The 13,316-nt window shown below is 42.1% G+C and overlaps 1 protein-coding gene across 1 annotated transcript in view; it reads left to right on the top strand.

Annotated features, from left to right (window-relative positions):
- LOC124158443 (gamma-aminobutyric acid receptor subunit beta-like) overlaps window positions 1-13,316 on the top strand; it is an 82,820-nt gene that overhangs the window by 50,370 nt on the left and 19,134 nt on the right. The window contains exons 4-7 of the mRNA XM_046533530.1: window positions 2,371-2,603; window positions 4,379-4,461; window positions 9,815-9,952; window positions 10,756-11,025. Coding sequence (XP_046389486.1) covers window positions 2,371-2,603; window positions 4,379-4,461; window positions 9,815-9,952; window positions 10,756-11,025 — 724 coding nt within the window. The remainder of the gene's footprint in view (window positions 1-2,370; window positions 2,604-4,378; window positions 4,462-9,814; window positions 9,953-10,755; window positions 11,026-13,316) is intronic.

Here is a 13,316-nt window from a genome sequence, read left to right as displayed (position 1 = left end):
TTATTCTTTTTTCTTGCATAATAGGACAAATTTGTCCAATGATCTTTTGATTTTTTTTGTGCATACTTCTTTTTAATTTTTTTAATGTGCAGTAAACTAGATAATTTCGATTTATCTTTCAAAGATACAAACATGAATGACATAAAAAAGCAAAATAATGATTTGATTTGAAGAATGAAAGACATACGAGAGACTCATAGACGAGAAATTTGATAGGCAGTGTAACTTGTTGAATTTAAGAGTGTTTTAAATGCCAACAGCCTGGACTCCTACCTAACAATTATTTAAGGGGATTGGAGTAATAACAGTTGATGGAGGAGGAACGCTTTTTTTCATTGATTGCATTTAGTGAATTTAACTTGGAATAGATATTTGAAAACCAAGAAAAGGGTTCTTGGTTTTCGTTTGGCGGAGTGGAGTGGTTCGGCGGAGAATTACGATGATCGGAAATGGAAGGAAATGATGATTGGTGTGAATTTGCAGCGGTAGCATAGGATCTTGAAAGAGGGGGAGGGGGAGCAGAAGGTTGGTTTACTGAAGGTGATTGAACTGCGGCACTACGATCGATTATTGCTGCTTTGGCCTCTTTGTGCTTAATGCACCCACGGTAATTAGCCGGATGAGAACCACCGCAGAGAGCACATTTTGCTGCCAAATCAGATGATTTTTTACATTCAGTATTAAAATTTTCTTCCCCTCAGCGAACACATTCCAGTCCCGATACTTATTGAACGAACCCTGTATTGTTTATAAGGGTTAATTTAGGATATATTTTGTGTTTCGTACTAAGTTCATCAGTGCTTTCTTTGATTAACTCATTTATGTTTCATAATTCATCAGTCATTTCATCCATCCCTAGTTATTAAGAGGGAATTTTTATTTTTTAGTTTTGTACGTGTGTCGACAGATATTTTTTTATTTCTATTGTTGTGAATAAATTGTTCATGTTATCTAAAATAATTTCGAATTGTCTCTCAACACGTTTTTCCAATATTTCTAAATTTATTTCTCTTTTAAAAAACCATCACCGCGAATGGAAAAGTTGGTAAAGGTCCCTCCCTTCGAAGATGCCTTCTCATCAGTCTACTCACTTTCTGGTAGTAAGGCCGACGCGGTTTTGTGCGGCGCCCTTTGGTCGCTCAGTCAGTGTGTTTGGAGTGCGTCGCTTTTCTCGCTCGCCTCTCTTTGTTCGGCATTTTTTCTTTCAAGGTGGTCGCGGGGAGGAAAGTGGGGGAAAGTTGGATCAGAAATGGCCGTAAGTTCCTTTTGGGAACGCGAACCCGAGACGACGATACTCTAGAAAGCCGCACTCGACGCGTGCCGTCACAATATGAACATCTGTTGGGCTAACTCCTTGAGGACACAACCGGGTATTCCCTCATTTAATCGATTGTAGATGTTTAGTAATCCCATTGCGTTGAAAAGTGATTTTTTCATCGGTTCCTCAATGAATGGAATGTCCAAATTACATCGTATTTTACGTCTAAAGTGCATAAATTTTCGATTGGCAATTTGACATGTTAGATTTGTCACCATTTAAGGAGACAATTTCACCTTCTTTATCAAGTAACGAATATACAGTTAAATATTTTCCATGAAGCTTTCTCGCATATTCCCAACAAGATTTTAGATTTTCTTCCAGTAATTCACCGAGTAATATTTCCTTGAAATGTCGCAATAACTCCCTCATTTGGAGTACGCCGCTGGTGAGTGGGACCCGCGTGAAAAAGGAATGGCTCCATACATAGATGGAACACAGAGGGGGCAGAAAGATTTGTTAAACATTGTTACAATCAACACGGCAGTGTAACTGAATTAATTAATAATTTCAAATGGGAAATTCTAATCCAAAGAAGGGAAAATTTTGAATTAAATCTTTAAGGTAAATTTCAAGTAGAATAATTTTTACCTGATGCTCAAGACATTTGGAGAGCGCCTAATTATTACGGTAAAAACGTTCACATCGATAAGATTATGTAAAATAGACTGCAGAACCAATAGATTTAAAATGCCGTTTTCTCCGCGAACAATTAGGGACCATGATACTTAAGGCGATAGTTAAGCTCCAGAATAGCTTGACTCGGAGAAGGTAAAGTGGACTGAAGTGCATGTGTAGTTTATACCTAATATTATAACTTCTTAGCAAATTATCACTCATACAAGAATCACTTACTACATTAAATTTTTGTTTGTCTATTGATAACTAGTATTGGTATCATTTTCTTGTCCTTGGCACTCTATTAGTTTCTGTTCTGAGCGCGAGGGAGAGCAAATGCCACGATTAGTGCTTCCTGGAATCAATGCCCGCGGTGGTGCCTTGCTCGTGGGTGAGTAAATGAAATGTGTATTCTCTTGGGATCGCACGCACAGGAGTACACGATCGACATGTACCTGAGGCATCACTGGCTGGACCCGCGACTCCGCTACGACCACGTGGGGCCCGCCGTCAACATCACCATCTCGCCGGGCGCCGACTTCGCACAGCACATCTGGACGCCCGACACGTTCGTCGTGAACGAGCGGAGCGCGCACATCACCAACCCGCTCACCGCACACGAGTTCGTGCGCATCGCTCCCTCGGGCGCGGTGCTGCGCAGCATCAGGTGAGCGCGTCGAGCGAACCCAATATAAACAATTTAAGTAAAATTGGGAAGAGCCATTCGTCAATGGCGGCACGCGCACAAGGCATTGGCACGCCAATTGCCCTGGCGTTGGGTCGGCCGACTTTCCTTCGACGGGAAGATCAGCGTGAAAGTTTAAGAACGCGCAGATTCGTGGTGTTCCATGCGCTTCTCACCCGTGTTTTGTTTCTTCTATCAGTTGATCATGGAGGAACAACTCTTGGGATGAAATATGACGTGGAACGGGAACGGAGCAATAAATGCCGGGAAAGATATCGACACGGCAAAGAGACGACTCATCTTAACGGTGCTCGGCGAGATGTTGTGGAACATAATGATACAATGATAAATGAAGAGCAAACTTAGTGCATGTCCACAGTAATTTTATTTGGTACGACGCGTTTCAGTGACCTTACTTCGCTATCATCAGGTACAAAATGCCATATTTTCGTCAAGAAGTCATATATATATACAATCATGCAAATGGGAGGGGTATATTTATGAGTCGGCGGAAGTGGGAAAGGGGTTGGGGGGTAAAGGATGGGGGAAGGGGGTGGGGAGGTGGTTGGGATACGTAAGGATTTGGGGTTCGGTTGAAGGTTTGAGAGGGGGGAGGGCTAACAGCGGGGAATGACTCAGGAACTCAATGTCATTCAAAATATTTTCCTTGCGTTTTCTCCTCCTGGTGATTTCCCATTGCTCGAGTGCGTCGAGCCGACGTCCTTTTCCTTCGAAGGCCAGTATTTTAGGTTTGGAAACTTTCCGCTCCGCTCACTCATCCTTTCCTCTTCAATTACGTCGCACAGTTTCCCGTAGTTACTATAATGCGCATTTGATGCACAAGAAATTTGATTCCATTGGTATTCTTTCTTAATGCACCGTAACACGCTCGATCAATTACAAAGTTTTCCTTGTGACCATTTTAATTTGCTGCCACTCAAATTCATTATCAAATGAGAAAAAGGGAAACTTTAACCGCTGATCAATCTAATAATTAGTTAATCACATACTTAAGTCTCATCATTGACTATTTCTCGGGAATTCTTTTGAGTATGTATGCCTCTTATTCTCCATTTCCGGCGTTCGTTTGGAAACAGCGAGAGGAATTTCTCACTCACTCAGCCGGCACAAAATTAATCGTTGCAGCTGTTGAGCTTAATTCGCGCAAACGGTAATTGGCGATCAGAATCATGGCTTAGACCTACGGTAATACTTAAAGCTTAATGTTAAACCCATGCCAGGATTTTAAGGGTCCAAGAACACGAACTCCAACAAATGCAACTCTCCTTCCAAATACCCTATAGTCGAAAATAGAAAGTCGATAATATTTTGAACTGAACAGTTGGAGTGAGTGGCGGATACATTTAGAGGACGTCCCCCCCCTCCTTTCGGGGCTGCCCGCATTGCCGAATATTGCAGAACCACGATTGTATTATTTTCAAATCATAAGATGCCAAAGTCATGTATGTGTGTATCGTCAGTTCATCGGTTTAACTAAAAATGTCTTAAACTTTCCATTGGACATGATTGATTTTCATTACAATGAAAGTGAAGATGGCTCAAGATTGCTTGCGCACTCCCGACCCCTTGAGTTTTTTTTCTGTATCCGCTTCAGGTTGGAGTAGCTGAATTATAAGGAGGCTGAATTCGAAATCACACGTTCCTACATGACGCAACCGGATATTCAGGTGAATGTATCTGATAACACCGCACATGTTTATTTTTATCGTTTCAAGATCTGTGTCTGTTTGATATAGGATGACGGTGACGGCCTCTTGCCCGATGTCCATGATGTACTTCCCAATGGACCGGCACATGTGCGCCCTGGAATTCGAAAGCTGTAAGTTCACCAGACACATTTCATTCCACTTACGTTAGATCTCATCCATCTCCCCAGTACCTCTTCTCGCTCGGTTAGCATCCTTCCATCTTTAGCCTTAATTTTAGACATGGCCTGCCCTATTTTGCTGCCCGATAGTGACTTTACTTTGGCGTACAATGCGCCTACATCTCCTTCCTTTTGAAACTTTTCCATTTCCTCACACTGTCTTTCCCACCAAGCATCCCTTGCCCTCTTAGTTTCATGCCGTAATAAATTATTAATTTGCCTATACATTCTTTTGCCAAGCTCTGTGTCCACTGTATTTTAGGCTCTTCTACTTTCTCCTCTCCTCCATTTCTTTTATCATTTCCTCCGTAATCCACGGCTTCTTTATCCGTTCATTGCCAACGTAGCCAATTGACTTCTCAGCCGCTTTGACTGTTCCAGTTTTAATATTATCCCATCTTTCCTCTATAGTCTTTGTACTTTCAATCTCCCGGGTGCAATTTTCAACAATTTCCCGATATTCTCTCCTCATAATCCCCTTCAAAGCTTCTACATTCCATTTCCTCGCCTTCCTAACTTTAATATGTCTTTTGAACGTTACGCTGCCATTCATAAGTACTACTAAGTACTAAGTAGATTACGGTTTAATCTGCATCCACTCTAGGGAATCTGCGCGAGTTTTTACACTATTTCTAAACCTATGTCTTACCACGATATAGTCTATCTGATATCTCCCAATATCCACTGGACTTTTCCATGTGTACCTTCGCCCTTTATGATAATTAAACCAAGTGTTTGTGATGAATAAATTGTTTCTCTCCCCTGTCGTTCCGAATTCATAATCCGACTTCTCCTATTTCGTTTCCATCCCTCCCTTCCCCGACTAAAGCGATTCAGTCCCCCAATCACTACCAGATTTTTCTTACCCAGTGTGTCTCTAATTATTTCCTCGAGCTGTTTATATACCTCATCTACTTCTTCCTCCCTTTGATTGCATCTACATCTACATCTACAAATTACCCTGCGAGCCACCTCTAGGGTGTTTGGCAGGGGGTGATCAATCACCAGCATGCAGCATGCATTTGGACTCCCACATGCACACCACACCGTCCGAGAAACGTCCCGTATAATAACAAACTATACTACTATATGCTGTTAGAAATAGAATATAGAATAGAAATTCAGAAACATGCAGTAAGTTTTACATAGGTTAGTAGGCTACACTACAAGTCATGCAATCTATTTACGCGTTCTATTGCTGCCGTTATAATCTCTTATTGATCGTGGAAAAAATGATATTCGGAATCTGTCTGTTCTGCAATCTATCTCTCTTATTTTATTTATATGATCTGATCTTCCGTAGTACGTTGGCGTCCGCAAGATATGGTTAACTTCGTCAGAAAAGACACTGCTCTTGAATTTATCTAAAAGGTTTAGTCTACTTTTCAATCTACGGTCCGACAGAGATTCCCATCCGAGTTTATCTAAGAGGTCAGTTACACTAACAAGACTATCGTAACGACCTTTCACATACCTGGCAGCTCTTCTTTGCACGCGTTCTAACTCTGTTATTAAGCCTTTTTCATGAGGGTCCCAAACACTGGCAGCGTATTCCAAATGTGGTCTAACGAGGGAAAAGTAGCTAATTTCTCTCACTTTGTCGTCGCACTTTCCTAATATTCTTGTAACAAAACCCATTTTACGATTAGCTTGACCGGTTATTTCTCGAATATGTTTATTCCACGATAGATCATTATTGAGTCTAACCCCTAGATATTTCACAGATTCAACTGCCTTTAACTGCGCGCCCCGAATGACATAGTTACGCTGTAGGGAGTTATTCTTCCTCCAGAAATTCATTACGACGCATTTTTCCAAATTTAATTCTAACTGCCAAGCATCGCACCAAGCTTGGATAGCAGCAAGGTCATTCGTTAGTTCATCTATATCTTTGCTGGAACGAATTTCTCTGTAAACTACAGCGTCGTCTGCAAATAATCGTAACTTACTCTGCACTACTTCGCCAATGTCGTTTATATAAAGAAGGAATAGGAGTGGGCCAATGACACTACCCTGAGGAACGCCAGAAGTCACTCTAACCTCATTGGAGACTGCACCGTCTAATACTACTCTCTGGACGCGGTCGCTCAAAAATTCTCTAATCCAGGAAATGACATCTTCGTCTAGACCATAAGATTTCAGTTTTAATATTAACTTTCCGTGGGGTACTTTATCAAATGCCTTTTTGAAATCAAGAAAAATCGCGTCTACTGGAATGTTGTCTTCCCCGGAGACTAAAATATCGTGGGCGAAAAGCGCTAACTGAGTTTCGCACGATCTGCTTTTCCTGAATCCATGTTGATTTCCCATTAATAAGTTTTGCGCGTCTAGGTGTTTCATTACCGAGCTGACTACGATGTGTTCAATGACTTTGCAAGAGATGGACGTTAAAGATATCGGCCTGTAATTAGATGGCTGTTCCTTGTCTCCACTTTTAAATATAGGCGTTACATCAGCGATTTTCCAGTCATTAGGTACTTCGTGTTGCTTGATGGATTTACTGAATATTAACTGCAAGTAGGGGGCAAGTTCTGAGGCTAGTTCTTTATATACACGAGAAGGGATTTCGTCTGGACCAGGTGATTTATTTGGACTAAGCGATTTCAATATATTTTCTATTCCGAGCGTACTAATGTCAATAGCTGGCATCTTATGAATACAGGGATTGTCATCGGTCCCGGGTGAGTTTTCGGAAGGCTCCGTGAACACGCTCTTAAAGTAGGAATTTAATAAATTGGCTTTATCGTAACTGCTTGTCAACACATCTCCATTGTCGTTTCTCAGCGAACAAACGGTAGATTGTTTACCTTGAACTTCCCTAACATATGACCAAAATGCTTTTGGGTTATCCTGTAACTGCTCTACTAGTGTTTTTCTTTTAAAATTCGTGAACGCATTCCTGAACGCTTCCTTCGTGGCGGCTTTAGTCATCCTATATTTTTTAATTATTAGCTCGCGTTCATTATCGGATAAATCCGTGCTGACTTTTTTCATTTTAGCATGACACGCTCTCTGTCGCCTCAATGATTTTCTCACTTCCGCGTCGTACCATCTCGGTTCGCTGCCTTCTTTTACTATTTACTACTATACTACTCTTACTTTTACTATTGCATGCGGGTATGTAAACTCGAACCTCCACTAGATTGATGGGCCGCGCCTCAATTTCTACCATCAGAATCCTATCGCTCACTACCACACGCTTACCCATTTTCCTCTTTAATGAATACTAAAAGCTACCCCTCGTTGATTTTCCTCCCCACCTCTATGTATGACCATGTACCCGTCACTTACGTGGTCCCCACTATCCTTCCACCTAACTTCGGAGAGACCCAAGATGTCTACCCTCCCTTTATGCATTTCCCTTTTTATATTTTCTAGTTTACCCGCCCTCATCATTTTCCTCACATTCCACGTCCCTACATTCATCGAATCCTTCTTCTTCTTCTCCATCCTCTTGGTCTTCTTGTCCTCCTCCTTTGATGCTACTGCTGAAAAAGATGATGGTGATATGTCTCTGCAAGAATTTTGCAGGATACGGACCCCGAGGACCTCGCCGACCTCCCTGCCACCTACGACACCCGCCCTTAAGGGCTGGATCCTGCGATTCCATCCGAGGCTAGTTTGATCAAACTCCATGTTTTCAGGGAAGAGATGGTCGTTAGGGTTTCCCACTTCCATTACAACAGTGTTACTTGGACCATACTTGGACTACCTTTCGTCTGGTTCCTACCCTTTGACATATGGGTAGCCCTACCGGGAATAATTTAGAATTAATCCCGCCAGTGCAGCTCTAGGGATCATAGGAACGCGCAAACCTTTCCACCGCGACAAGGTTGTAGCCCATGGGAAAGGTTTCCCACCTTATCGAAATTTAAAATTTACGATGCGATTTGGCAAGTAAAATTCTTCATGCCTTTTATACATAAAAACGATTCCACGCCGAAATATTTCTTGCTGTTATCCCTTTGCTTAGCAATTATAATTTGGTGAATGTATACTACAGTATGCCTTTCGCCGATTAATATCTAAATTAAGCAGCTGCATGGATAGCCAATGTGTATTTCTCTTCTAGATATTTATTATTCAAGACCATTTCTACCCTTACAGGAATTTGACGAACAAAAAAAAATCAATATTTTTTTTCTCAATGACTCAATTTTATGCGCTTAAAACTAGATAAATTTGAAAATCTTCAATAGTTACATAAAATAGTTCTTCATTCATACTGTTCCATTGGTTATCAAGAAAGAAATATGAGAGTGAGGGTTTATTTTATCTGAATCTAAAAAGAGAAAAAATAATAATACAAATAAAATAAATTTTTATAAATACAACGTTATTATCGCGACCAAAAAAAAAAGAATAAATTTTCTACGAGCCTTTGTCTCGAAATAAATTGCTTCACATACAACGAAAAACGTTGGACGCATCTTCCAATATAACACTCAATTTATGCTAATCGTCAACAAAAATATAATTACTGCCGTTCACTATATTTCGTAGTTTCATTATTTATGTTTACTTATGATATTAAGTATAATTTGAGTTGTATAGTGGACAGGCGCGCCGACTTACAAAAAATATTGGGGGGGCCCAAACCGGGGATATTTCCCCCGGAAATTTTTTAAGTAGTGAGTTTTAAGTTTTTTAAGCATTTTAGAAGAGTCATATGATCAACATTAGAACCCTGATAACTCGAATCTCAATATCTGAACACTCCGGGGAAAATCGACAAGCCTGACACATTTTTTCCTCACACGCATAGCGAATTTTTAAGGGGGCTCGGGCCCCCTCAGGCCACATTGAGTCGGCGCCACTGATAGTGGAACATGTGCCCCACGTTTATCGCAGTACATGAAGCAACTTAGTTAGAGACTGTCAGGCTCAGAAAATTTACTGTATTCTTTTTAGTTCGCGATAAAACCGTTTTTTTTTACAAAATTTTATAATTATTTTGTATTATTATTGTTGTTTAAACAGAAGCTTCATTGCCACCCCTAAAAACACAACGCCCTGCAGGGGCGGCACTGAACCCTTCCCCCCTGACCATTTTTCTACCGTCGCCCTTCGTAAGGTGTATCATCATCATCACTGGTCAACAATCCTAGGATTGGTTTGACGCAGCTCTCCACTCAGTTCTCCTATCAGCTAATCTTTTCACACCTACGTAATTCTTCTCTTTCACACGTAAGGTGTATATAACTCCATTAAATATAATAATAAGGAAGCACTGTACTTGAATAGTCCATCCGTTAATGAGTAAAACTACTTAAATTCCAATAACATTGTCATTGCTCTTTCTCAGATGGATACGGGATGAGTGACATCCGATATAAATGGAAAGACGGCGCCTCCTCCCTTGGAGTGAGCTACTTCGTGACGCTGCCACAGTTCAGACTTCTTGGTTACCGAGCCAAAGAGATGGAGGGCAGATTATCTTCTGGTAAGTCATTTCCACGGCAATTCTCTCCTCAGCCAAATTCCCAACTTGGTTTTCTTTCTCATTCATTGCATGGGGGGGGGGGGGGGGCACAAGCTGTCCGCTGAACCATTATCACCCCACTTGACGATGCCTTCTAGTTTTCATAATGTCATCCGTTGAATGTGTTTATCGTATTTGAAACATAGAGAAAATAACTAAAAATCATTATACTATCGATGAATTGCTACTTGCACGGAAAAAGCAAGAAATAATTTAAAATGATAAAACAATACGAATTTTAAAAAACATTTCCATTAAACTGTTAAAAAAGCTTCGATGTCCGTTCTCAATTTTAATTTACAAGCTTCTACTGATACGAACAACACAGTAATAACTCACATGGCATAGCCAAATGTGCATTTAAATTATCGTTTGGCCAACTTCGGGCATGAGGATATCAAATACATACAGGCAACGCTGCGAAGGCTTTCTTTTCCCACCGGCCTGTAATTGGAGAACGTCTTCTTCTTCTCCCCGGCTTCAAATATAACCAATCACTTTCACGTTATTTTTTCCGCCATAAATCAACGTCCCAGGATGTGAGTTAAATCATGCACCTCAAACCTTTCCTGCGGCAAAGACCTAGTCCAAGAGGAGATAGGGGTCGCACAGCGGGCAGTCGCCACAGGGGAAATATTTCAGGGACACAAGCAGGGCCGGAGAACTCAACTGCCCCTCCGATATCGATGATGGCTTGCGTTGCATGGAAAATGAAAAAAAAATGTCGGGCTGTGATTTTGCTGACGAGTGTTTCCACATTGCAGGCAACTACTCCCGCATGCTGTGCGAGTTCCTGATGGTCCGCACCCTGGCGCCGTACGTGATGCACTCCTACCTGCCTGCGGGCCTCGTGGTCGCCGTGGCGTGGGCCTCCCTCTGGCTGGAGCGTGGGTCCACCGCCCGCGCCGCTCTCGCCGGCGCCGCCCTCCTCACCATCACGGCACTGTGCGGTGCCGCTCCACGCACGCCCGTCTTCAACGCGCTCGACCTGTACCACGCCTTCTGCGCGCTCACTATCGTCGCCGCGCTCCTCGGTAAGCCTCTCTCCACGCACGCCCGGCTGGATCATTTAAAATAATGTTTCAAAATAAATGTGAACATGGCTCATTCCAGTGGAGCTTTTACGAATAGAATAGAGCATGGAATGCCTGCAATGCACGCAAATTGAATCTCTTTGTCGATAAAGTACTCCAAACTGCCTTCAGACGAAATGGTACAATGAACGATACACCCAATTCTACGAAGATGGTCAGTAGCATTCAAACCGGTATTTTTAACCACATGTTTGAGGCATATTTCCATCAATGTTACATACTGCAATGCAGGCCTACCTTCTACGGTGGTAGACGGACAAGTGTAAGCGCCACTTGATAGAACAACATTGGCTCGGTAAGACGTCGGAAGAATCCATCCATGACATATCCTGTTTATATATATATAAATAGTTCAAGTCAATATCGATAAACACAGAGATACAAAAAAGAAACACTCACATTAGATAAATAAACTCGAAGCTTTCGAAGCACTTGAGGCTTCTTCCTCAGCTAAAGTATGAATGGTGAGGAAAGGAGAGTGTTGGAAAAGGGAAAAGAGGGGTAAGGGGAGAGGTGTGCGGGGAGGGGGGTTAGGAATTGAGGTTAGGATGCGACGTTCAGACCCGGATAGCTATTGGCTTGAAAGTGCCAAATGCAAGCCAATTCGAGGGTGTGGAGGTTGAGGGCGGAGTCGGTGGGAGGGAGGGAGGCAATAATGGATACTTTGTAGCATTGATTGAAAATGGAGTCATGTGAAAGACAATCGACTCTCTTAATACCTTTGTTTCTTCACTTAACGCCTCTGCCTCAGTCTCTTTCACCTCTTCCATCTCCAAAACCTATATCAACTTCTTAGATGTGGACATACACCTTTTAGATAATAACAAATTCAAAACATCGGTTCACATCAAAGCTACTAACAAACAACAATACCTTCACTACAGCAGTTGCCATCCACCACACACCAAACGTTCCATCCTTCATTCCCTCTCTGTCCGGGGACACAGAATCTGTAATAACCCCGAAGACCTTCAAAAGTTCCTTTCCAAACTCCACACCTCTCTTCTTCACCGCAGCTACCCCGAAAAACTTTTGATGAACAAAATAAGAAAAAAACCGGCTATTTACAATAAACCCCGCGACGACAAACATTGCTCTCCTTCTCTGCTCACAACCTACTTTCCTGGTGCTCATTTGCTACAAAACATATTGAAGGACTTGTACCCCATCCTTTCCAAACACAAGTCCACCTCTCAGATTTTCCCTTCCACTCCTCGGATAACATTTAAGAGACTACCGAATTTAAACACCATATTTAAAGCCACCCGCCCTCTCCAAAAGTCGCAGTCAGTCACTATCTCCACACCCTCACCTTGCAATCGTCCCAGGTGTAAAACCTGCAACATATTCTCTCCACCCCCTGCCTCTTTTCTCCCCAAGCTTAAATGCCTACCGATTTTCCCCTCCACTGCTTATACTTCCACCAAACATCATTTACCTTCTCCATTGTAATTTCTGCACTGCTTTCTATATTGGCCAATGCACTACCCCTCTCAATCTCAGAATTAACAATCACCGCGCCTCCTGTTGTCCATCGTCCCCCCACTCCTCTCTACCATTTCCTACACATTGTCTGTCACACGACTCCATCTTCAATCAGTGCTACAAAGTATCCATTATTGCCTCCCTCCCCCCCCCCCCATTGACTCCGCCCTCAACCTCCACACCCTCGAATTGGCTTGCATTTGGCATTTTCAAGCCAATAGCTTTCCGGGTTTGAACGTCGCATCCTAACGTCTATTCCTAACCCCCCTCCCCACGCACCTCTCCCCTTTCCCCTCTTTTCCCTTGTCCAACATACTCCTTTCCTCTCCATTCTTACTTGAGTTAGTCAAGTGCTTCGAAGGCTTCGAGTTTATTTTTCTAATGTGAGTGTTTCTTTTTTGTGTCTCTGTGTTTATCGATATTGACTTGAACTATTTATATTACAAGCCACTTGCATTTCATATTTTCCAAAACATTGTGTATATATATATCCAATCGTCTCCTCTTTAAATTCCCCCACAGAACGAATCTCTTCCTTTGTTGACTATTATCTTCAGCCTCTTGTACACTCACTTCCTTCCTACATTAAAGATACGTACGATTTCCTCAATCGCCTCCATTCTACCTCTCTCCCGGTCGATAAAGACATCATTATGGTCACCATCGACGTGACCTCATTATACACTTATATACCTCATGTAGAAGGCCTTGCCTCCCTTCGACACTTACTTGACAATCGACCTACA

Source organism: Ischnura elegans, chromosome 5 (assembly GCF_921293095.1).
Source record: "Ischnura elegans chromosome 5, ioIscEleg1.1, whole genome shotgun sequence".
Taxonomy (NCBI): Eukaryota; Metazoa; Arthropoda; class Insecta; order Odonata; family Coenagrionidae; genus Ischnura; species Ischnura elegans.
Note: the sequence above shows the minus strand (reverse complement) of the source record. Positions and strands in the feature narration are given on the sequence as shown.